We start from the raw sequence: 27,515 nt of genomic DNA, 5'->3' as shown, positions 1-27,515 counted from the left end.
TAAGTATGGGCATCAAACGTACGAGTAGTATGAGTATACGTGTAAGCATTAAACGTATAAATATAATTATAAGCATAAAACGCATGAGTACAAGTATGAATACGATTATAAGTATAAGCATAAAATGCGTTGTTATGAATATGAGTGAGAGTGTGAGTACAAATACTAATGATTACGTATATAGTATTAATTGAAACATAACAAAGTTACGTATGTAAGAGTGCTCAAAAGGTTGAGCATGTAAATACGAACGATATAAGTGAAATTGTCGCGATGAAGCGACAAAAACGTGTATGATGATATGCATGTATAGTTGTTTAAACGAAACGTTGAGTTTATTGAATCAAATTTAGATTGAGCTTGGTTTAAAAGGTAGAATATAGTTTGCATATGTATGAGGATATAAAGTACTTATTGGTCATGCATATCGTATTTTGTAATGAATGGAAATGCTACCTTTGTTTTAAAAGAGTTTACGAAATCCGAAGATGGTCGGTCCCCATGAAGTCTTCTTGCCCACGTGTTTTGGAAAATAGGTGTAGGAAAAGGTCTTCGAAAAAGTAAGTTCGTTTCATCAAAACAAGAAATTTTGGAGTTTTTGTGAATACGTTGATCCTTGGAAAAGGTATTTATCAAAGGTCTTAGTGTTCATTTTAAAGGGTTTTGACAAATGGTTCGTTGATGTTGGAAATATTCTTTGGTAAAACGATCTCATAATATCTACAAGATCCTATAAGTAATTGAGAATGGTTGGTTTGGTTTCAATTAAGAATGGAAGTCTCTAGTATGACGATATAATGTGAGCAAGTTTTAGTGATTAAATCGAATATGAAGTTCATGGGCAAGAGTTTCGTTGGACCGATTTAATTGATAGGTAGCATTTCGTAAGGTTTTGGAGTTCGAGTAATAAAACGTTTTAAGACATGATTAAGAATCTCGTGTATATGAGTTGAGTGAAAATAGATTGTAGAATAAGAAGTACGTTTGATAAAACAATGTATTTTGAAATCGGTATGAGTGGGTATTTTGAATAATGATAAACAATTTGGGTATAAAATATGATCGAGTTTGCATAATAAGATATTTTGAAGAGGCGTTTTGGTAATGATCACCTAGGTAAGGGAATCACCCCTAACTCGTTGGTGTTGTCGTTTTTTTTTAAGAAAGGGGGAGTGGAGTTAATCGTCAAGGTAAGGAAATCACTCCAATCTTAATGATATGTCTCCACTCGTCGTTACAAGGAATATGAATTTAAATTATATGAAATCATGCATATATATAAATGTATGGAAAAGGTTCGATATGTTGTGTGTGTGAAAAGAGAAATCGAAAGTAAACTCGAGTTTGAAAGATTGCATCGTATAAATAAATAATAGAAACACATGTTTGATCAAAATTTGGATGGTTCCAAAACGGAACTTTGACTAACCAAAGTGGTCGAAAAGTCTTTTGAATTTGAGGAGCATGCTTTGGCCTAATATGTAAAATACTCTGGCCGACAAGTCGGTTAACGGTATTTACCCTTCCGGTTACTCCATGTCCCAAATCAATCGAAATTTCGAGACTTGGCGGGATTAAAAAAAAATATCAAGGAGTGGAACTAGTCGCCAAGGTGCGGGTTTCACCCCTAACTTGACGATTTCGTATCCTAAGTGTGGTTGCTACTCGTCGGGTCAAAATTTAGTTTCGACATGTTGACAAGGGTCCACTAGAATTTGAAATTTGAGATTTACCATTAAGATGTGGATTTCACTCCTAGTTTAATGGCGATATCTCGTGTAAAAAGAAGAATAGATAGATTGAGAGTCGTTCACCAAATTGTGGGTTTCACGCCTATTTTGGTGAATTCGTCTCATTTGTATAATGCGAGTGTTTACGGATTTAGAATAGTCGAGTAAAATGCATGAGGGAAAGAGTATGTTAAAGGAATAAACAAACAAATTTAAACGCACAATGAAGCATATTAAGAATAGCACATAATGAATGGGACAATAAAACATGTATTAGCACATAATAAAGCAAATATAGCATGCCAAGTGTTAACACATAAGCGACATATATGCTTAAAAGATCAAAAGGGAATAAATAAGAACAAATAAGGTAGCATGCAAGTAGTTTCAAGCAAAACATAAGAATTAAGCTCTAAAACTATAGACTAGGCTAAAGCATTCCTACTTTCCCTAATTCCCTATAGTTATGGCTCTGATACCAATCTGTCACACCCCAACCAATGGCGGAAACATTGGGATGAGACGAAGTGTGAAGATTTCTAGAGACATCATAACGCTATTTGTGACAATATTTAATAAACCGATTTCATTTCATAAAGTAAATTGTCAACATTACAAGAAATTCAAATACAACAAGTTCAAAGAAGTACATAACAACATAAGCAAAATTGGTACAACATATTAAACCTAAACGTCTATATGTGTATCTAGGCATCAACGCTACTTCTTTTCATAGCATCGTCATCATCAACCTGTACCATGTTTAAAATACAATTCAATGCAAAAGCAAAGGCGAGTATACAAGTTTGATACGTTCATAACAAAAGATAAGTTTTAAACAATTCCTCATAGCAAGCATTCGATTCAAGATAAACAATAAATTTGGCATGTGTCTAACATATCAAACCAATAATGAAACGGAAGATGCTCATGACATAACCACAAGTTTACGGGCGGGTCGTTAATCCTATAGCGCTACATATGTCACGGTTAGGCTCGTACGAAGTTAATGATAAGTTCAACACATAAGTATCACCCAAGTTTAAAGTATCAAGTAATCAAATAAGCATGCGTGTAATAGGAATGTTTATGTATTATGATAAAGTTTGTGTGTAAGTTTATAAATAACATGTTACACCCCAAAAAGTGGTAAACGAAAAAGGGGTCAAGTATACTCACAAGGCTTGCATATGCTTTCCGATTATCCAATTGTTGACGAGTAGAGATTTAGAGTCCGAATGTATAAGGGTTAAAGTTCAAGTATGTTTAGAGTCGAGATTCGGTGTTTAAAACAACATAAAAATAAGATATGAGAATAACATGGAAAATAATCATTTAGTACATATGATGCTTGTTCTTGACACTAGGAAACTCGAAGGAGTTTAGATGTTTTCATGGAACAAAGTTCCATTAGAATCGTGACAAGTTATCATAGTCTAGGATGATGTAATCTAGTACCCCGACATATGAACACTAGTTCATCATCAAAGATTCGAATATTCGAATAATATGTTTAGGTTATATAATATATGTGCAATAGTTCAAGCATGAGGTATTAAAATCTTCATTTTGGTACCTCTAAATGTCATAGAAATCATGTAGGAGGTAGGAAGATCAAGTCTTCCATTTAGGCACCTCTATGTGTTCACCACTACACTTGATGTAAAAAAAACAACCAAGGAGGGTCATGAACATACAATAAAGAATAAGAAATATACACACTAACTAAGAGAAATCATCAAATCATGTGAGGATTGTATGTTTGGACAACCCAAGTTGTTCCATAATCACTCATGTATCAAAGACAAAGTTTGACATGACTTGTGGGTTAAAAACCCTAAACAAAACACCAAGTTTATGAGGTTTAATCCTCTGATTTTTAAGTGTCTCAACCTTGTTTTTAAGCCTAACCAACCACTAAAGTGTTGTAAGCATTAGGACATAGGTTTGAGATGAGATAGACTCAAGTTTGGTAAGAAATAACAAGGATTTCATGAAAACAAAAACAATCAGTGGACTTTGGTGCCTTTTTGCCGGAGTTCCAGGGACTTATTTACTGTGAAAAACCCATGGAAACGTAGATAAGGTCAATACAAAGTAGTAGGAAAAAGAATCGAGTGAATCGGATAAGAATTGAGTGAGTTATGCTCATTTTCGTGAAGGGGTGTCAATCTGCTCGAACCCTTGCTTTCAGCTACGGTTTGGAGGATGTTTTGAGAGTTTTTAGTGTTGCAAAAGTGGTAGGGAGGCTGGTTATAAGTGGTATTTATAGGGGGAAGGATTAGGGTTTCAATGGGTTGGGCTTTGGAAGTGTTTAGAAGGGGTTACACCTTGAAACTAGCCCACAAAACTCAACTATATGGGGCTGAATTTTGCTGAATTGGGGCTGCCATATTTCTTTATTTTTTTTATTTTTTAAAAACATTATAATGAGTAATTTTGTTAATTAAGTTGTGTAATAATATGCAAAAATGTTTCCCCTAACTTGTAACAAGGTGAAATATGAAATAAAACATGATTTAACTAGGTAAAAAGTGTAATATACAAGTATGTAACATGTTTGTAAGTGACAAGTATATGTCACATATTAGATGATTAACCGTTGTATAAATAAGCATATTATTAGGGGTTTTTAAGTATCAACAATTTAAGGACAAGCATGGACATGCATCGTGAATAAGTATCGTATAAGTATGAATTACAAATAAGGATTCGATGTACAATGAATTCGAACGTATGAACATGTATGAATATGTAGATGGTGAATTTAAAGAAATACGAATTTTATTTATGATCCAAGTCTCGGATTTTACAACGAAAAGACGACTACAATAATACAAGATTTCCAAAAATAGCATTACAAGGCGAGCTTTCTAATTATGGAAAGTATGAAAAAGCAGGGCGTTACACCGTGTCCAACTCTCCAGTAACTGGGATCTGGAAAACAATCACTGTAACTCCGACCACGGGCCGTGTTCACTGAGCACGGGGCCGTGGTGAACCTTCTGACCAGCATTCTTTTCTGTTTTTATTGCAGGACTTGGAACCAGACGCCATTCTACATAGTGTATGAGCTCCAGTTCTAATAAGGACATAAAAGGACCTCTAGAAGAACCCGAACGCTTTCTCAGAAAAAGACTAAAAGCCAAAAACCAAGAGAAAGTTTCGGGGAATCCACCTCCAATGGCGGACCAACGTACCCTCATGGATTATCTACGACCCACCGTAGGTAACCTAGGCGCCGCTATCAATGCACCGAATGTTGAAGCCAATAACTTCGAACTTCGGCCGCATTTGATACAAATGCTCCAAAACTCCACAACCTTCCATGGGCTTGCGGACGAGGATCCCCATATACATATTACTAATTTCTTAGAAATATGTGATACCTTTTGGATCAATGGAGCATCAAATGACGCCATCCGCCTTCGAATGTTTCCTTTCTCGCTAAAAGACCGAGCAAAAGCTTGGCTCAACACCCTCCCAGCTGGATCGGTAAACACCTGGGATGAACTAGCCCAAAAATTTCTATATAAGTATTTCCCTCCCGCTAAAACGGCTAAATTAATGACTGAAATTAATACATATTCACAAGAGGACGGGGAATCCTTATATGAAACTTGGGAAAGGTTCAAGGAACTATTGCGAAAGTGTCCACATCATGGCCTTGCGATATGGCAACAAGTATCCACTTTCTATAATGGGTTGTTGCCACACATAAGGCAGACACTTGACTCTAGCTCCAGGGGACTCTTAGGTAATCGCCGCCCGCATGAAATATATAACCAAATTGAGGAAATTGCTCAAACCAATTTTCAGTGGCACACCCCCCGAGGCAATAAATCTATTGCCCCGGGCGCCCATAAGGTTGATGAAAGTACTTCTTTACAAGCCCAAATCGAGGCTCTTTCTTCAAAAATAAAAAAACTGGAAATGACAAAAACAGTCTCGGTTATGGCTTGTGAAGGGTGTGGTGGGCCACATGAAAATTGGATTTGTGTGAAAGAAACAGACGATCAACAAGAGTCGGTAAGCTACATTGATAATAGACCTAGGCCGTCGGGTCCTCCAACGGGCACTTACAACCAAGGATGGCGAAACCACCCAAACCTTGGTGGGAGAGAGCCCGGCAATAGTAGTAACCAACAAACCCAACGAACAAACTTTCAACAACCAAGAAATGAGTCACAAAATTTCACTCAACAACAAGGTGGACGAGAAAGGCTTGAAGATACTGTATCTCGCCTCATCTCCGACACTGAAAAGAAAAACTCGGAAAGGTTTCTACAATTAGAATCAAATTTTAGAAACCAACAAGTTAGTATTCAAAACATAGAGAAACAATTAAATCAGCTAGCTCAAAATTTTTCCAAGAGACCACAAGGTGCATTACCAAGCAATACCGAGACAAACCCAAAAGCGCAAGTTCATCTCATCACATTGCGAAACCGCACCGTGGGGCCTGCGGAAGCACCGCCACCAACAGAAGAAACTATACCCCCGCCTCTGCAGGAGAAGAACTCCCCTCCATCATCAGAGCCTACCAAGGCTCCTCGAGTTCCGTACCCCGGTAGGTTAATTCGTCAAAAGACCAATGAGCAATTCGCAAAATTCGAAAGTCTATTAAAACAATTGCATATCAATATTCATTTTATTGATGTCCTAACCCAAATGCCCAAATACTCTAAGTTTATGAGGGACTTCCTCACTCATAATAAGAAAATTGAAACCTTGCGATTAGTTAACTTAGGCGAAGAATGCTCTGCCCTCGTACTCAACAAACTTCCCCAAAAGAAAATCGATCCTGGAAGCTTCACGATTCCCTGCTCGATCGGGGACTCCCCCGTTCGTAATGCACTAGCCGACCTTGGAGCTAGCATTAACCTCATGCCCTTATCAATGTTTAAAAGACTCGGCCTAGGAACAACGAGTCCTACCAAAATGAGCATACAACTTGCTGATCGATCCGTCAAATTCCCGCAAGGTGTCATCGAAAATGTCCTAGTAAAAGTAAGCAAATTTGTCTATCTGGCCGATTTTGTGATATTCGATATGGAAGAAGACACCGAGGTCCCCCTCATACTAGGGAGACCATTTCTCGCCACAGCACAAGCAGTGGTAGATATGAATGACGGAACGCTCACCCTAAGGTACGGGGATAATGAAGTAAAATTCGGGGTTGGGAAGAGAATAGAGGACGACGACCCGGTCAACTACATGAAGGTTATTGATTCGAGTTTGGATGCTGCTCTCCGACGGTGCAACACGGGATGCCAAACATCCCACTCGGAAAATATATAACCTCACATTGGGTCTAGCCAAGGACCCTTATAAACGTGGCGCACCACGGAGGCATTCCGCGGAACTATCCTTAGTTTAGTTTAATCTTTTAGTTTTAATTTGCAGGAATAAAACACACTCATGGTGGTAAAGGATGAGAAGGGGAACGAGAAAAATGACCCCATGCACAAGAACAAGGCAACCCGACATCAATTTCTCCATTACATAAGGTTCAACACGGGCCGTGTCCAACCAACATGGCCCCGTGCTGAACCCCCTGCAGAAAAATGCCCAGTTCAGGTAACTGGACACGGGCCGTGTTCACCAGACACGCCCCCGTGTCCAGGCTTCTGTTTCTTTTCTTTAATTTTTATTACTGGCACCTGAACACGGGGTCGTGTCCGGTCCCCACGGGGCCGTGTCCAGATTGCCAGTAACATAAATTTTTGCTTTTAACACCATATTACACATCTAATCAACCTAAAAATTTATTTTTGGGACACATTGAGGACAATGTGTAATTTAAGTGTGGGGGGGAGCTAAAACCTTGAAATTTTGCAAGTCCTAATAACAAGCTTTACACAAAACTCTATTGGAACCGCTAAACACCCCAATTTTTTTTTTTAATTTTCAACTTTTTTTACTTGTCTAAAGTTTAAGTTAGGAATCCTAAGATTAATAAGGTTATATTTTTACAAATTTACAACCGAGAGCGTCGTGATAACAAGAACCAACATAAGAAAATTATAAAAAGGCATGACAAGCTTAGTTAAAATTTGATTATATATACTTGATTACATAGAAAAACTCATTCCCACAAAAAGTGAGTTTTGAGCCTTTATTGAGCATATAAATTTACATCTTTAGACTAAATGCTCATTTTTTCGTTTTTTGTGTGAATAGCCGCTTGGTTCTTACGACTCTAGAACTTGCCACGACAATTCATTCCCGGTCCTTACCAACTTAAACCCAAGTAAGTAAATGATGGAGGCATTAGGACTAACCATTTTTCTTTCTACACCATTATTTTTCATTTTTTTTTCACCACCTACCCAAAATCCCCCTAGTTAACCCCTTTGAGCCTAAACCTTTCATTTCTTTACCCTAAAACCCTTTTACCCAGAAAAAAAAAACCCTTTTATTTTTACCCTTTATTTTAGTAACAAGCTCGGTTTTTCGTGTGACTAAAAAAAATGATGAATGATGAAGTTAGAAATAAACAAACAAAGCTCTTAAAACAAAAAGCTTGTTTGGAGAAATACTTCAAAATAAAAAGTCACTAAAACAAAGTGTTTTACGAAAATCGACGCTTTTTACGCTTTTCGCCCTTTTCTACTAACCCATTCACCTACCTTTAGCCCAAGCCTTTACCCAAAAAAGTCCTCTTGATATTTACAAAGGTAACAAGTTAAAAAGGAGAAGGATTGATTGCTTGGCAAGCTTATGGTAGGAATAAGTTCCATGCCGCTCTCGAGTGATTCACTAAAATACACCTTCGGACGAGTGTGAGTGATTTCTACCGTGAGGTATGTGAACTTGTATATAAATGGAATTTTAAAAAGGCATGTTATGCCCAAATAAGTAATTTCTCCTATGAAACGTTCTAAACAAATCATAACGAATAGGATTGTAAATAAATAAAAATAAGACCCAAAAAGATCTTGGATTCCCAACACTCTATGACAAGCCAAAACCTTCTCTTCTACCTATTCCATTTGGGAGTGTAAGCCACATATTAAAGAGTTTTGCTTGAGGACAAGCAAAAGTTCAAGTGTGAGGGTATTTGATGTGTGTAAAATGCAACATATAAATTACATCAAATGAGGCATAAAACTAACCCTTTTTAAGTACTAATGTTGGAAAAGAGTGTTTTTGTCTTCCTTTTGTATTTTCAGGATTAAATGAGCTCAAATTCACAAAAGAAGCAAAAAGACAGCTAAATCTAACATAAATACAAGAAAAGGAACATAAGTGGACTGCCCGACCCCTCAACGGCATCCTCCCAAGCAAAATAGAGAAGGCAGAAGACTGAACACGCCCCGTGCTCAGCCAGCACGGGGCAGTGCCCAAGAAGCAGCAGAAAAGACAAACCTATAGAAGCTTCTATTGCCCACCACGGGGCCGTGTCCAGTGAACACGGGGGCGTGGCGAAAGTACAGCAGGCGCATTAATTGTAATTGCGAATTACAATTAATGAAGAGAGAGAGTGTCAGACAGGCACGGGGGCGTGTCCAGCGGACACGGGGCCGTGCCCAGCCTTCTGTTCAGCCTATAAATAGGAGTGCTTGGTTTCATTTCAACTCATCCCTTGGCACACCACCTCTCTCACACTTCATCCACCACCCACCACCATCACAACACCATCATCCACCACCATCATCCATTGTCCATCATAGAGTGTGTGAGTCGTCTCGGGATCCAAGATTGATCGTAAGAGTTCTTGACAATCAATGCCATGTTTGCCTAAGTATCTTACATCACTTGGTGAAGACAAGTGTTTAGTATAATACTTTTTATTTTTAATCTTTTGCACTTTTTATTTGGTTTTGTATTAATGACTTTAATAACTAGTTGCTTATGTTGAAGGTGATCTTTCCTTATCGTTTGTCCGTGGTGTCTTGGCATTATTTTACTGTCTATATAAAATAAAAGATTTTCACCATTCATATCTCCACGGTCTATATGGAGATATGTTGGCTACCTGGTCGGGGATTAAGGGAACGGTTTGGTAAGGGTCTTGCCCTTGTTCAGCGTTTAGAGGTCCTGCAAGGGACATGGGTCAAATTTAGTAGGATCTCCTTCAATGCCCATAGGTATTGGATGGCGGGGATCCAAACTCTTTGACCCCCTCATAAGTTAACTACTATTAATACTATAACCCGGCTATTTAAGACTGTATCCCTGCTGACTCAGACTACTTAGTCGAGGGTAACGTCACCGCCAAAAGCGGGGCCTACCATAATTTGCATTAATAACTTAATTCATTATCTTCCAATAATCCAACCCTTTAGGATTGTATCCTTGCTGACTCAAACTACTGGGTTGAGGGTAACATCGCCTTCAAAAGAGGGGCTTACTACAATAACTAAGATAATCTCTTAAATAAGTGCAAAAGTGCGAAAATAATCAAAGGTTATACTAATACACGAGTCGGATCCAAGTGATTCATCTTGTCTATCTGTTTTTATTTTTATTTTATTTTTCAGCATTTAGTTAGTTTTTATTTTCTTAGTTTAAAAACCTTTTCTAACTTTTTGATTTGATTAGACGTTGAGGATAAACCGGTACTAAAAGCTCTTGTGTCCTTGGACGACCTCGGTATCTTACCAACACTATACTACGTCCACGATGGGTGCACTTACCCATATGTGTGTTTAGTGTTAGTAAATATCGTGTTTTATAAATTTAAAACTTGGCTAAAAGTGTAAAAAGGGCTTAAATATACATCTAAATTATATTACACCTAACACACATCAGGTCTATTGTATTTGTGTGCTCTTATTGATAAATAATAAAATGAGCTCAACAGAGTTTGCTTAAATTGTATTCAAGAGCCTGATATATATTCGTTTCAAATGCTATAACATCTTTAATATTAATGCTAGTCTATTTGATTTCTTATTTTTAATTTCTGAAAAAGTGACATGTCGGTCTTTAGGTATTATACTCAACACGTTTCATGTAGTATTGATTTCTTAAATCATTGGACTCGTAAGGTCCCTGTAGTGGGGCGTGATTGGTGCATTTTTTTTAAGGATAGCGCCTCATAGCGTCCCGAACACCAGGACGGGCGGCGCTACGAGGCTTTGTTTGGTGGGTGGCGCTATATCCTTCACGGCGTGATGTTCTCCAACACAAATTCCCCTACTCACACACATATATATACATACATATGTATGTATAATTGAAGGGCTTTATATAACCCCCTTACCACTACACCCTATTTTGATATAACGCCCCATAAAGCCCCTCTATTACGCATTTCTTCACATGTCGCATAATGCCCCCAAAGGGGCTTTATGACTACGGATGGCCTAATCATTCAATTCATATGTTATTCTTCTAAGACCAAGATTTCTCTTGGAGTACTAATAACTTTGATTACCTCATACTTCTTTGTTGGGTGCCGAATCCAGCAAATAAATATAAAATAAACATACTTGACACACTAAAAATAGTATGAATGGAAGTCAGGTTCGTGTCCACAGGGATACAGATTAATTAATTAATTATGCCAAAAACGTTTTAGACATAGATACGGTTGTTTTGAAGGGGGGGGGGGGGTTTAGTTTAACTAAAATGTAAAAACAATTCATAATTTTAGATTAAAAAGAAAAGCTAATAAAAGTGGTTAGAAAAATTTCAGATGTTAAAAACTAATTTCAACACCAGGGCAATTTCTTGATTCGGTCTGACTTACGATCATTAACATTAACGGTCACGGTGCAATAATCCTTTTTAAATAATAGTTTTTATCGACACTAGACGTCACGCAGTTCGGACCTCCACTCTATTTAATATCTAACCAAACGTCGTTCGTTGATTAGAGCCAACCCGCTACTCTAAACTCACGTCGTTCGGATTTAAGCGTGCGGGTTGCGCGATAGAAGTATTAATTACAATCAAACACTCATGTCGTTCGGAGTGTCTACTTATATTGTATGATTCTATAATAATTTTGGGTTCATAGACAAACTCAAAATATTATTTGTTCCTTGTGTCAAAAATTAAAACTTTATTGGAGTTCTAAAAATTGATTGAACTTTATTAGGAAAATTAATAAGTTGATCAGGTTTATTAACAATCTAATATTTTCCGGATCGAATCCGTAGTAAAACAAGAATCACATAAACAAACCACTAAAATAACAGAATCTAACATAACCATTTCACATAAGTTTATGAACCATATCAAAGAAAATAAACTCTGATGTCGAAACTAAAAAAGTCTAACCAGACACAGTAGCTAATTCAATCAATCACCAAAGAGAAAATGCCACCTAACTTTTTTTCCATAAAATTCTAGTTAATAGCGCTATTAGGTTTAACAAACCTCACACCGTGCCAGTCGGACGGGCGTGTACTAATGGACTATGGCAAACCGTCAGTGATGATAGACACTGATGTAGGGCACAACTTATTTGCGTAGTAGTCGATATGGTACAGTCTAGTGGTTCACATGGGGAAGCCCCCACTAATCATGAACAGGGTATGGGTAATAAAGAATGAACTGGTTAAAACTTTCTTTCAACTAAGGGGTAACCCCCACGGCAATTACGCCAACGAAAGACAAACCACGTTTTAGGAAAACAACTTAAAACTAAACAACCAAACGTGAACTCTCTCAACTTTGTTGTTGACTCGTTGTTACATGCCTTACAGGTCGCTAAATGCTTGGAGCTTGCATATGGAGGTAGTCGTTGTGGGATGCGAACTGACATGTTCCGCATTTAATAAATAAACCTTATGAACTTATTAAATCTACGCTTTGGACTTTAAACTTATGAACTATGGACTATGTTTTGAACTTATATTTTGGTATCACGTATTATGCTTCCGCTGTTTAAATTTAAAACTTGGTTAACTGGCTTTTGGTCACCAATTGTATTGTGGTTGGTTTTATTTACTTAAATACATTGTTCAATATGATTGGTGGCTCGATCCTGGTCACGTCACGCCTCCAAGCGGTGGTACTCCGCCTGGTGGATTTTGGGGGTGTGACAGATTGGTATCAGAGCCATTGGTTATAGTGAACTTGGTTTTAAAATGGGAAAAGATTTTTGATAAAACCAGACTATAACCTGTACAGTGCTCAACGATCCACAACGACGCTTCGCTCCACGTGCAAGACTCGACACCATAAGTGGTATGATTTATGTTATATTGTCGGTTAGATAGCTCACACTGTGCATTAGTTAACGTGATAACTTCTACTTGAACCTTGTGTGCTTACTCTCTACTGTCGTCCCACACTTACGCAATTTCACGACACTTTTCTCACTTACGTTGCTTCGTGATGAAGATCATGAGCGGACGCGGAGGACGTATCAACCTCACTCAAGCCCAGTTGACGGCTCTGATCAACGAACGAGTTGCTGAGGCACTCGCAGCTGTTCCTGCAGGAGGTATAACCTGCTACTCCGACCTATCTTAGGAAGTTTAGATCTTACCTTCGCAAACCTACCCTCGTGCCTAACCTTGTTATTTATTCTCGCACCATAGGTCAACATGCTCAGCCTCCTGTGTGTACGTTCAAAACCTTCATGGATTGCCGACCAAGCACTTTCAGCGGCACAGAAGGTGCTGTAGGCCTTCTTCACTGGTTCGAGAAGCTCGAGTCTGTTTTCGAGATGTGTGATTGCCCGGAAGATCGTAAGGTGAAGTATGCTACTGGAACACTCGAAGGAGCTGCGTTAACCTGGTGGAAAGCACAGGTCCAATTGCTTGGGTTGGCGGTTGCTAATGCCACCCCATGGAACGGCTTCAAAGAACTGATTAGAGAAGAGTATTGCAGTCGTGACGACATCCACAAGCTAGAGGTGGAATTTTTCAACCTGAAGATGACGGGGTCTGAGATTGAGGCGTATACTAAGAGGTCAAACGAACTGGCCATCCTGTGTCCTACTATGGTGGACCCTCCTTACAAACGCATTGAGCTGTACCTTAAGGGCTTGGTGCCGGAAATTCAAAGCCACGTAACCTCAGCTAACCTTGGCACTATACAACAAATCGTCAAGTTGGCTCATCGTCTCACTGATCAGGCGGTTGAGCAGAACAAGTTGCCCAAACGTATTAGCGCCACTACTTCTGATGCTCCCAACGACAATAAGCGCAAGTGGGATGGAAATCTGGGCAAGGGTTCTACTTCAGCTCAATCTCAGCAACGAAAGACAGATGAGTACAAGAGCCCCAGTCAGCAGTCATCTGGAAATCAAGGTCAGGGTGGGTACAAGGGAAATCACCCTAAGTGCAATCGATGTAATCTGTACCACAGCGGCCAGTGCAACAAGGGTCGTTGTCAGAGGTGTCACAAGCTGGGTCATGAAGCTAAGGATTGCAGGAGCCCACGTCCTGTGAATCAGAATCGCCAACAACAGCAACAAGCTCCGCAGAACCACCAACAGCAGCATCAGCAGGGCAATAAAGGATGCTTTCAGGGTGGCGCTGAGGGCCACTTTAAGAGGAACTGCCCCCAGCTGAACCAAAACCAGAACAATACCCAAAGAAACGGGAACCACAATGGAAACAACAATGGAGGCAACAATGGAGGTAACAATAGTGGAAATGGCGCCCAAGGTCGTGTGTTCGTGATTGGTCAGGGAGAAGCAAGGAACGATCCCAACGTTGTGATGGGTAAGTTTCTTCTGGACGACTTCTTTGTTACTATTTTGTTCGATTCGGGTGCCGATACTAGTTATGTGTCCGTAAAAGTTAGCCAAATGCTTAAGCGCACTCCAACACTTCTGAACACCAAACACACGGTAGAACTAGCTAACGGTAAAAGTCTAGAAGCCACACACGTAGTTAAAAGTTGTAACCTCGTCTTAGCTGGTCAGACTTTCTCTATCGATCTTATTCCTATCACACTGGGTAGTTTCGACGTCGTTATTGGGATAGATTGGCTATCTCATCATCGAGCGGAGATTGTTTGTAAGGAGAAAATTGTCCGCATTCCTCGTTCTGGTGGAAAACCCCTCATGATTTGTGGCGACAAGAGTGGTGCTGTCGAAGGCATCATCTCTTTCCTTAAGACCCAGAAGTGTTTGCGAAAGGGCCACACTGCCATTTTAGCACTCGTTACTGACACATCAACGGAAGAGAAGAGAATTGAAGACATTCCTATTGTACGCGACTTTCCCGAGGTATTTCCTGAGGAATTACCTGGCCTTCCGCCTCATCGACAAGTCGAGTTTCAAATCGAGCTAGCTCCTGGAGCAGCACCAATAGCTCGTGCGCCTTATCGACTTGCCCCATCGGAACTCGAAGAACTGTCTACGCAACTACAAGAACTTCTGGAAAAGGGTTTTATACGTCCTAGCTCTTCGCCATGGGGAGCTCCAGTCTTGTTCGTAAAGAAGAAAGACGGTACCTTCAGGATGTGTATTGACTACCGCGAACTCAACAAGGTGACCGTGAAGAATCGTTATCCTCTTCCACGCATCGATGACTTATTCGATCAATTGCAAGGGTCGAGTTTCTATTCTAAGATTGACCTAAGGTCAGGCTACCATCAGCTGAGAGTCCGAGAGGAGGACGTCTCCAAAACAGCATTCAGAACTCGTTACGGCCATTATGAGTTTCTGGTTATGCCTTTCGGATTGACGAATGCACCAGCGGTCTTCATGGATCTCATGAACCGAGTATGCAAGCCTTACCTAGATAAGTTCGTTATTGTGTTCATCGACGACATCCTGATCTATTCTAAGAGTCAGGAGGAACACGAGCAACACCTGAGACTTATTCTGGAACTACTTCGTAAAGAGCAGCTGTATGCCAAGTTTTCGAAATGTGACTTCTGGCTTCGCGAAGTCCATTTTCTGGGCCATGTGGTAAACAAGGATGGGATTCATGTTGATCCATCCAAGGTTAACTCGATCAAGAACTGGCCTGCACCCCGCACACCAACAGAGATCCGCCAATTCTTAGGTCTGGCAGGATATTACAGAAGGTTTATCAAAGATTTCTCCAAGATTGCGCAACCTCTCACTTCACTGACTCAGAAGGGTGTCACCTATCGTTGGGGTGATGCACAGGAGTCCGCATTTCAGCACTTGAAGGATAGACTTTGTAGCGCGCCTATCCTCTCATTGCTTGAAGGCACAGACGATTTTGTGGTTTACTGCGATGCTTCCATCCAAGGCCTTGGTTGTGGGTTGATGCAACGTGACAAGGTCATTGCCTACGTATCACGCCAACTTAAAGTTCATGAAAGGAACTACACTACTCACGATCTGGAACTGGGAGCAGCAGTTTTCGCGCTTAAGATATGGAGACATTACCTGTACGGTACCAAGTGCACCATTTACACCGATCACAGGAGTCTCGAGCATATCTTCAAGCAAAAGGAGTTAAACATGCGTCAACGTCGATGGGTCGAACTCCTGAATGACTACGAATGCGCGATCAAGTATCATCCGGGCAAGGCCAATGTTGTGGCTGACGCCCTCAGTTGAAAGGATACTATACCTAGGCGTGTACGTGCGTTACAGCTTACCATCCAATCTAACCTTCCTGCTCAGATTCGCGATGCTCAAGTTGAAGCATTGAAGGCAGAGAACATCAGGGCTGAGTCCTTACGAGGATCGAGGCAACGACTAGAACAAAAAGAAAACGGCGCCTACTATGTTAACGGACGCATATGGGTCCCACTTTATGGAGACCTACGCGAGCTGGTGATGGATGAAGCGCATAAGTCTCGTTACTCAGTACATCCTGGTTCGGACAAGATGTACCATGATCTCAAGACTACATACTGGTGGCCGCCTGGTATGAAAGCCAGCATAGCTACCTACGTCGGTAAATGCTTGACTTGTGCCAGGGTCAAGGTCGAATACCCGAAACCATCAGGCCCACTACAACAACCAGAGATACCTAAATGGAAATGGGAGCAAATTTCCATGGATTTCGTTACTGGCCTGCCCAGATCTCAATGCGGAAACGATACCATCTGGGTGATCGTAGATCGACTGACCAAGTCTGCACATTTTCTGCCTATCAAAGAAACGGATAAGTTTTCTACTCTAGCAGACATCTACTTAAAAGAAGTGGTATCAAGGCACGGAGTGCCAACCTCCATCATTTCTGATTGTGACGCGCGTTTCACCTCTGAACTGTGGCAAGCTATGCATAGGTCTTTTGGCTCACGTTTAGATATGAGCACCGCTTATCATCCACAGACGGATGGGCAATCTGAACGCACCATCCAAACCCTCGAAGACATGCTTAGGGCATGCGTAATCGACTTCGGCAATGGCTGGGAAAAACACCTCCCGCTAGTGGAGTTTTCATATAACAACAGCTACCACACCAGCATCCAGGCCGCTCCGTTCGAGGCATTGTATGGACGCAAGTGCCGATCACCTCTCTGTTGGGCAGAAGTTGGTGACAGTCAAATCACTGGTCCAGAACTCGTAGTAGATACAACCGAGAAGATTGCTCAGATACGACAACGCATGGCGGCAGCCCGTGACCGTCAGAAGAGCTACGCCGATAAGCGAAGAAAGCCACTCGAGTTCCAGGTTGGGGATCGAGTGCTGCTCAAAGTCTCACCTTGGAAAGGTGTAGTCCGATTTGGCAAACGAGGCAAGCTCAACCCGCGTTATGTCGGACCATTTGAGATCATTGAGAAAATTGGCAAAGTCGCTTATAGGCTGAACCTACCTGAAGAACTCAGTGGAGTTCACAACGTATTCCATGTGTCGAATCTGAAGAAGTGTCTGTCAGATGAGACCCTCATAGTTCCTCTCAAAGAGCTCACAATCGACGACAAGCTGCGATTCGTTGAGGAACCCGTAGAGATTACGGATCAAGACGTTAAGATTCTCAAGCACACCAGAATACCTCTCGTCCGAGTTCGTTAGAATTCCCGTCGTGGCCCAGAGTATACCTGGGAACGAGAAGACCAAATGAAACTCAAGTATCCCCAGTTGTTTAAGAAAAATGCAACCACTACTGAGGCTGAAGCTACCGCAGAATTTCGGGACGAAATTCCAAATCAACGGGGGGATGATGTGACACCCCAGGAAAATCTGGAAAACAACGCAACTTAACTAGCTTCCTCAGTAACCACGCGCTAAATTTCGGGACGAAATTCTCTTAACAGGGGAAGAATGTGACAACCCTCAAAATCCCATGTATTCCGTACAAATTATTAATGATAATTAAAGTGTCTGACGACTGTGTGGAATTACTTAACTGCTTTCTGATATCTGTGTTATGCTTACACGTATTTGTTAATATGCTAAGGAATATCCTAAGGAATATGCTAGGAATATGCTAGGAATATGCTAAGGAATATGCTAAGGAATATGCTAAGGAATATGCTAAGGAATATCCTAAGGAATATGCTAGGAATATGCTAGGAATATGCTAGGAATATGCTAGGAATATGCTTGGAATATGCTAGGAATATGCTATATGGAAGATCTTATAAATACCACCATTCCACCAAGCTCTCTCTTCTCTCCCTCTCATTTCCCTTGTTCGGAAGCCACCTTCCACCATACTACCACCATCATCAAGCTCTTTTTCAATCATTCCTCATACATACAAAGGTGTAAGAGGTCCAACAACGAAGATCGGTGCTCTCGGAAGTGGAAGGACCTCCTCCATTCGCTATTAACCACCACATTTCTTCACTCGAACTTCCCTAGCCTTGAGCTAGTGGTAAGAACTTAGATCCGTTCATTCTTTATGTTATTTTAGTGGTTAATAGATGTTAGAATGATAAAAAGTTAAGAAACTTTAAAGCTCATGAACAAGTCTTGAACATAATGTGTTAAGGTGTGGATAAAGAGAAGTTATGCGTGTAAATCGTGTAGATCTTGTGTTGTTATGATTATTGGTTGATTATCTGATGTTTTGCTGATTGATATTGATGTTTAATGTTGTTGTGATTAATAAACTTGTTAACGGTATCGATCGAACACGATTTAGAAAGTTAAACACTAAAAATCAGAATCTGTCCAAGTTTTACAGCCAACTTCAGTTGGCTGTAAACAGGTCATAAATCTAACGAGAAACTGATATTTTGACTCTGAAATGTGATATTAGGAAATACGGTTCTAATGGCACCGGAATCGAAATTTTTGGACTCCGTTTACTATTTTTAAAGTATTAATTTGTAACAGCAACTTAGGCTGGATTTTGACAGCAATAAATGGGTGTCGTACTTTCAGTCATAACCTGGGTTTTGTGATGAATCGGACCGTGAAATTTGTACAGTAGATGACAACCGATGCATGTGTAATTACCCCACTGGAATTTCGTAAATCGGACACTCGATGAATTTTTAATAAATTGTTCCGTGGACTGTGGTCAGAAATTCATAAATCTGAGTTCAGTCCGGAATATGATTTTTTATAAAATATTGGTAGTGAACCGGACCCCGATATTTTTACACAATAAAATATGGAACGTTTAAGACATCTTGTAAAAATTTGGGAATTTTTGAAATAATTTAACTATTTTATTAAGACGACCGAAAACTGCCGGTTTTGTATATTAATGCTGAATTGATATAAGTTGTGACCTTACGTGTCTAAATGTCGAGTATGCTATCCGTGAATGATCTAACATGTTATATATGTTATGTGCATTATCGTATGTTTGATTTTGAGTGGGGAATGGATGGGAAACTTAGATGGGCATAAACCGTTAAAACGATGCATGTTGTGTGATAGATACGTGTAGGAACTTTGTGTTCTATTTGAAAGCCACTAAATGACTAACTGGTAAATCATACTAGGACGTGATTGACCGACCTTGACTGTTAGCTATATTGAGAATCTAACCGAGCAAACCGAGGTGAGTTCACACACTTTCTAAGGCATGGGATTGCCGGTGGTTTGGGAATGGGTTAAAGAATTTAAAACTGAATCTACATATTCTCCTTGGGTAGGATATGTACGGCCATCCTCCTTGGGTAGGATGCCAATATTATTCCTGCGTATTCTCCTTGGGTAGAACTACGTACGTTCGTCCTCCTTGGGTAGGACAACAACCTTAAAACTTACTAGACAAAACTCTATCATAAGTCCCTCATTTTATATCGACTTAATCGCCGAGGCCAATGGCGAGCGGGTCATTAGTTAATAGCGCTATTAGGTTTAACAAACCTCACACCGTGCCAGTCGGACGGGCGTGTACTAATGGACTATGGCAAACCGTCAGTGATGATATACATTGATGTAGGGCACAACTTATTTGCGTAGTAGTCGATATGGTACAGTCTAGTGGTTCACATGGGGAAGCCCCCACTAATCATGAACAGGGTATGGGTAATAAAGAATGAACTGGTTAAAACTTTCTTTCAACTAAGGGGTAACCCCCACGGCAATTACGCCAACGAAAGACAAACCACGTTTTCGGAAAACAACTTAAAACTAAACAACCAAACGTGAACTCACTCAACTTTGTTGTTGACTCGTTGTTACATGCCTTACAGGTCGCTAAATGCTTGGAGCTTGCATATGGAGGTAGTCGTTGTGGGATGCGAACTGACATGTTCCGCATTTAATAAATAAACCTTATGAACTTATTATATCTACGCTTTGGACTTTAAACTTATGAACTATGGACTATGTTTTGAACTTATATTTTGGTATCACGTATTATGCTTCCGCTGTTTAAATTTAAAACTTGGTTAACTGGCTTTTGGTCACCAATTGTATTGTGGTTGGTTTTATTTACTTAAATACATTGTTCAATATGATTGGTGGCTCGATCCTGGTCACGTCACGCCTCCAAGCGGTGGTACTCCGCATGGTGGATTTTGGGGGTGTGACAGCCGAATCCAGCAAATAAATATAAAATAAACATACTTGACACACTAAAAATAGTATGAATGGAAGTCAGGTTCGTGTCCACAGGGATACAGATTAATTAATTAATTATGCCAAAAACGTTTTAGACATAGATACGGTTGTTTTGAGGGGGGGGGGGTTTAGTTTAACTAAAATGTAAAAACAATTCATAATTTTTAGATTAAAAAGAAAAGCTAATAAAAGTGGTTAGAAAAATTTCAGATGTAAAAACTAATTTCAACACCAGGGCAATTTCTTGATTCGGTCTGACTTACGATCATTAACATTAACGGTCACGGTGCAATGATCCTTTTTAAATAATAGTTTTTATCGACACTAGACGTCACGCAGTTCGGACCTCCACTCTATTTAATATCTAACCAAACGTCGTTCGTTGATTAGAGCCAACCCGCTACTCTAAACTCACGTCATTCGGATTTAAGCGTGCGGGTTGCGGGATAGAAGTATTAATTACAATCAAACACTCATGTCGTTCGGAGTGTCTACTTATATTGTATGATTCTATAATAATTTTGGGTTCATAGACAAACTCAAAATATTATTTGTTCCTTGTGTCAAAAATTAAAACTTTATTGGAGTTCTAAAAATTGATTGAACTTTATTAGGAAAATTAATAAGTTGATCAGGTTTATTAACAATCTAATATTTTTCGGATCGAATCCGTAGTAAAACAAGAATCACATAAACAAACCACTAAAATAACTGAATCTAACATAACCATTTCACATAAGTTTATGAACCATATCAAAGAAAATAAACTCTGATGTCGAAACTAAAAAAGTCTAACCAGACACAGTAGCTAATTCAATCAATCACCAAAGAGAAAATGCCACCTAACTTTTTTTCCATAAAATTCTAGCCGGATATAGTGGCTAATTCAATCAATCACCAAAGAGAAAAAGCCACCTCCCTTTTTTTTTCTTCCACGTGGTAGAGGGCTTGCATTTCTCTTGAGAGATGCAGGTTCGACTCTCACTTGGTGCAGAGTGAGGCACTGGTGGGCAATGATAGGAGACCCAGGGAAACCTGGGTTGGATCCTTGAGCCAAACGGGTTTTATCGGTAATTTCACTGTCGTGCCCACGGGCGAGTGGGTTACCGGGTTTTCCCTGAATTGGTGGTGGACTCGGGTTACTCTCGGAGTACTCCGTTTGTCCAGTGGGTGCCCCGAGAGTGCTCGAGATTGAGTTTGTTGGCCGTTCAAAAAAAAATATATGTTTAAGACTTTTCCGAAAAGTCGTTCCAGTTGTTTTTGTGATGATTCCTTTCATATGTGAATTCTCTAGCAGCCCATGTGAATTCTCTAGCAGCCCACTATTGCATCAATCTATTGATGTGGGTGCTGTTACGATCAGGCCAAAACTTCTTTATATTTTTTTTATGAACTTTAAACTCTAAACATCCATACTATTAAACTATACACCTTCAATTAAAAAGGGGATAATAATAATAATAATAATAATAATAATAATAATAATAATAATAATAATAATAATAATAATAATAATAATAATAATAATAATAATAATAATATTTAAAACCCAATGGAAGGTTTTCTCCTCATATCGTTTCGCTTGTTTTGAGATTCTTGGCGTTATGAATCCTTCCATTTCTTTCCAATCCCCATTGTAGCCCTTAGCAATCGCTCCTCACCAACAAAATCATTCCGTTCCACAAAAACACATATATTCCAAAACAATGCTATATCTATAGTATAAATACCTAAAATGTGGTAAATATACCTAAAAATGCAACTAACAATCTTGTGATTTTTAAATATATTTATCATACCTATAATTTTATTTAACGTGTCGTCTAATCGGTCCATTTGGTAATTAATTAATTAAATTCACGTCATACTAATCTTGATATTAAACAAGAAACATAAAGTATAGAAATAAGTACATTAAAATACATATGACAACAAACAAGAACATTAAGACCTCGGGCGATAAGCTAGACCAGAAACTGATGATATCTAAGCATTAAAAACATTGACATCTAGACCTTCTTTGAAATAAGGGACGTCTTTAACTTCTAGAAAGATGTATGCATCCACTCCATTACCATTCGCATTGTCGATCAAAAGCATTGCATTTTTCATAGGCGTCGTCCAAGGAACCGCCCAAATGGGCTTTCCGAAACCAAAGTCAGCTTCATAAAAAGGGAACTTACACCAGCTAGTTGAGATAATCATGTTTGTTGACAAAGGAGTGTTGGTTACATTTAAAATAGAATTCAAAACAATCATTTGCCCTTGTTCGCTATCATGGTGTACCTTTGAGTATTCGTCTATAGTTTTCTTCACAGAGTAATTTAAAAGATTTTCCAATTCTTCGTTTGTTTTAACAGTCGTGGAACAAAGTCCCCAAAGATTCCCACAAGAATAACTGGGTATTGGAGAAGCCATTTTTTCCCTTAGATTTATCGCCTGGGAGAGCATAGACTCTCTTAGATAACCATGTGTCACGCGATCAACACCAATGAGAGCTTTCCATATGGTCGCAAATACCAATTGTACCTTCGATATTCGTGCATTTGTGATAGCCTTTGCTTTCATGTTGGATATATCACTCTCACTGAATGAAAGTTTCTTCCATGTATATTTGCTTAACAAGTCTTCGTCGGTAATAAATGGTATTAAAATGGGACGAACACCACGGGCAGGAAACAAGGAGGATGAAATGAAACCTGGCGTTGTGAATTTGATATCATTTTCTTCGCGGTTCATAGCAGCCCATTCATTTACAAATGTGCATAGCGTCGATGTATCAACAACCTTATGTGTAGCACTTACACCAAGTGCCACACCTCCACACTCAAAGGTGGTTAATTGAATTGTAAGAACATTGTCATGAGGTATTGTTTTCAATGGAAGAAGTTCTTTAATCGACCTAGCATTTACCTCAAGCCCAAGAATGTCTTCAAGTTTGATGTTAACTTTGGCTTGTATGAACTCAACACCTTCGTCGTTACAGTCAATGGTTTGACTTTCTTCAACAAATCTGCCGGCAAGAGGGTATAATCGTGTCAAGGTTTTTTCTAGGGATTTTTCTAGTTGATCACCAAACTTTGAGTTGTGATTGGTATTTTTGGTGAAAAAAAGAACGATCGCCACATCCATGAACGGAGCAAGTTCATCGATGAAGCCTATCTTGTAGTGTTTAAGGTTTGAAGGGGTTGGAACCGATGGTTTTATGAATTTGCTTGGTTGTTTTTGAGCATTCATTGCGGTTATTGTTTTTACACGTATTGTGTTCACAAGTTGATAAAACATAAAATACTAAAGTTCTATTTATAATGTAAGAATTTGTTTTATTTATTACCTTTTCAAATAATGCATACTAAATAAAATTCCATGTTGTTGACTTTATAGTACATATATTCATCAATAAGTGGCAGGCGTCGTATGTGGAATGAAGTTATGGTCATGTTATTTTTAGAGGATGATTGGTATATCAAGAGTTTAAGAACAAGCCTTGTACACTTATAAGAAACTTTGTCAATTTGAAATAATATATCAAGGGTTTAAGAACAAGCCTTGTACACTTATAAGAAACTTTGTCGTGTCGATTCGAATTAGGGAAAATCTTGAAAATAGTCATGTTAATCAAGACTTTAAAAAAATAGACATAGTCTTTGTCGATTTGTAAAATAAGCAAACCAATAGAGAACGATAAGTAAGTAGATCCGTCACCTTTTTAGCCCACACTCCGACTTTCCAACACCCATTTAGCCCACAAAAAATACACATGGGTCCACATCTCACCAAATAGTCAATCGAAGAATTACAAGTGTAAAGTGTTGGCATTATTTTTGCCTTTGAGCTTAAAGAGCAGAAACCATTTTTGTCAGCACTGAAAAAGAAGGGGTGTACCAATCAAAAAGTTACAAGTGTAAAAGTGCAGACACTATTTTGCCAACATAGAAAAAGTGCTCCCTCTATTTCTGTGCCGACAAAAATGACGCCTGCTCCTTGAGCTTGTAGGAAAAAATAGTGTTAGCACTTTACACTCTTAACTTTTTGATTGGTTATTTGATGAGATGTGAACCCCAAGTGTAATTTTTATGGGCTAAAAAGGTGCCCGAAAGTTGGAGTGAGGACTAAAAAGATGTTGGCGACGTTCCTTCGTAGTGTGACTCGGAGAACGAGATTCAAGTGACATGAATAGTATAACAAAATGGTTATTACATAGAGCTAAACTAAAAGCCCCAAACAATTTGGTCCATGACATGGTTTGGATCTTTATGATGCCAATGTGGTTTGGTGTATAAAAGTAGTATAAAACCACTGTGGATTGGAATGATTGTAAAAAGCAACTGTCATTTGGAATTGTTTAGACACTATTATTTTAAGACAAGTCCAAACAATAGTGCTACTATCGTTTGACATGTCACTGTCGATTAATCACACCCACGGGATCACCATTTCAATTGTTTTAAATGTTTATTAAATGTGGTACTATTGTTTGGCATGTCACTATCGACAGTGGTACTATCGTTTGGCATGTCACTATCGACAGTGGTAGTGGCATGTCACTATCGACTAGGGGTGCAAACGAGCCGAGCTCGTTTAACATATGTAAACTTGAGCTCGAGCTCGGCTTGATTCGAGCTTTATTTTTGAAGTTCGAGCTCAACTCGAAAGTAATTTTTCAAGCTCGAGTTTGGCTCGGGTTCGACTCATTTAGTATTTATTAATTAATTTATATTAATTATAACTATTATTATACATATAATTTAGTTATTTTTCTATATTTAGATAAATGGTAATTATTATTATATAAATATATGTTTAATATATTAATAAAATATATATAAATAGAAAGCTCGATTAGGCTCGCGAGCCGGCTCGAGCTCGATAAGCGAAGCTCAGGCTCGGGCTCGAGCTCAAGTTCGTTTAAACTCGGCTCGTTCGAGCTTTTTTTCGAGCCGAGCTCGAGTAGCTCGCGAGGAGCTCGGCTCATTTGCACCCCTACTATTTACAGTGGTACTATTGTTTGGCATGTCACTATCGACAGTGGTACTATCGTTTGGCATGTCACTATCGACTAGGGGTGTAAACGAGCCGAGCTCGTTTAACATATGTAAACTCGAGCTCGAGCTCGGCTTGATTCGAGCTTTATTTCTGAAGCTCGAGCTCAACTCGAAGGTAATTTTTCAAGCTCGAGCTCGGCTCGGGCTCGACTCATTTAGTTTTTATTAATTAATTTATATTAATTATAACTATTATTATACATATAATTTAGTTATTTTTCTATATTTAGATAAATGGTAATTATTATTATATAAATATATGTTTAATATATTAATAAAAAAAATATATAAATAGAAAGCTCGATTAGGCTCGCGAGCCGGCTCGAGCTCGATAAGCGAGGCTCGGGCTCGAGCTCGAGCTCGTTTAAGCTCGGCTCGTTCGAGCTTTTTTTCGAGCCGAGCTCGAGTAGCTCGCGAGAAGCTCGGCTCATTTGCACCCCTACTACAGTGGTACTATTGTTTTAAGGTTTTCAATTGTTTTAAAATAATAAACATTTAAAACAATTGAAAAAGGTGATCCCATGGGTGTGATTAGATCCGCTCATACAGAGGTCGCGGGTTCGAACCCGGCCTCATGGGTTGTTGTTGGACTTTATTATTTTTTTTTTTACTTAGTTAAAGGATAAATATAATTAAAATCGGAATATTAACAGGTTAGACATATAGCCCAGTTGTTCGGTTGTGTGCACACGAAGTGAGAGGGTTGTGTGCACACGAAGTGAGAGGCACAAGCACCATCCGGGTTGGGTGCATTTTTTGGCCTATTCTTTTTGACATTTTATTTTTTCTAAATTCATTTCCCTTTTCCCTTATTATTATTTCATTTTCCCCTTTTATACTAAAGCATTAAATAATTATTATATATATCAATTATCATCGGAGGGGTTTGCGCCAGGGAAGATTTTTAGTTTTCAAGTGTGACCACATAAGTTCCTAACTTTCTGATGGTGGACAACCAAGAAAGAGAAGAGGGGTTCTTTCACAAGGAATAAAGAGAGAGCGACTGGGAGAGATGAGGGGTTTTCTAGCGATGTTCACGGCAGTCTCGCCAGCCATCTACTATGGTGTAACCAACAGTGACGAAGATTCTGGGTTTTTAGGTGTAAATCGGAGGAGCTAAGCGGTGATGTTGGTGTTTAATTCAAGAAACCCTAAGCCACAATTTGATTCGGGTGCGGATACCAGCTATATGTCTTTGAAAGTTAGTCAAATGCTCAAGCGTACACCCACACTTTTGAACACTAAACATGTCGTAGAGTTAGCTAATGGTAAAAGTCTAGAGGCCACACACATAGTTCAGGGTTGTAATCTTATCCTCGCTGGTTTAGACATTCTCTATCGATCTTATTCCCATAGCTCTGGGTAGTTTTGACATCGTCATTGGTATGGATTGGTTATCCCAACAGCAAGCAGAGATCCTATGCATGGAGAAGATAGTTTGTATTCCTCGTTCTGGTAAAGAACCTCTCGAAGTTCAAGGCGACAAGAATGGTGCTGTGGTAGGCATCATCTCCTTTCTAAAGGCTTAGAAGTGTTTGCGTAAGGGCCACACTGCCGTTCTGGCACTTGTTACTGATGCATCAGCAAAAGAAAAGAAATTGGAAGACATTCCAGTAGTACGCGACTTTCCTCAGGTGTTTCCTGAAGATTTACCTGGGCTACCGCCTCACCGCCAGGTCGAATTCCAGATCGAGCTAGCTCCAGGAGCAGCACCCATAGCTCGCGTACCATACCGCTTAGCTCCAACTGAGCTGGAAGAACTGTCTAAGCAACTATAAGAGCTCTTGGATAAGGGCTTTATTCGTCCAAGCTCTTCGCCTTGGGGAGCTCCAGTATTATTCGTGAAAAAGAAGGACGGTACCTTCAGGATGTGCATTGATTATCGTGAGCTCAACAAGGTGACAGTGAAGAACCGCTATCCTCTTC

General features: G+C 39.4%; 1 protein-coding gene and 1 non-coding gene across 2 annotated transcripts; both read right to left on the bottom strand.

Moving 5' to 3' along the window:
• Window positions 1–5,291: 5,291 nt before the first annotated feature.
• On the bottom strand, window positions 5,292–5,398 carry LOC118489851. The gene has a single exon (XR_004887864.1). It is a non-coding gene; the product is annotated as a small nucleolar RNA R71 (small nucleolar RNA).
• A 17,132-nt stretch (window positions 5,399–22,530) lies between these two features.
• On the bottom strand, window positions 22,531–23,781 carry LOC110886679 (pelargonidin 3-O-(6-caffeoylglucoside) 5-O-(6-O-malonylglucoside) 4'''-malonyltransferase). The gene has a single exon (XM_022134520.1). It carries the CDS (start codon window positions 23,779–23,781, stop codon window positions 22,531–22,533), a length of 1,251 nt encoding a protein of 416 aa, XP_021990212.1.
• Between the last annotated feature and the right edge of the window lie 3,734 nt (window positions 23,782–27,515).

The sequence above is a fragment of the Helianthus annuus genome, chromosome 2, assembly GCF_002127325.2.
Source record: "Helianthus annuus cultivar XRQ/B chromosome 2, HanXRQr2.0-SUNRISE, whole genome shotgun sequence".
NCBI lineage: Eukaryota > Viridiplantae > Streptophyta > Magnoliopsida > Asterales > Asteraceae > Helianthus > Helianthus annuus.
The sequence above is the reverse complement of the archived record's forward strand: the minus strand, read 5'-3'. Positions and strand labels throughout refer to the sequence as shown.

Coding starts and splice junctions, on each gene's coding strand:
- LOC110886679 (XM_022134520.1), bottom strand. CDS start 23,781: ATGAATGCTCAAAAACAACCAAGCAAATTCATAAAACCATCGGTTCCA.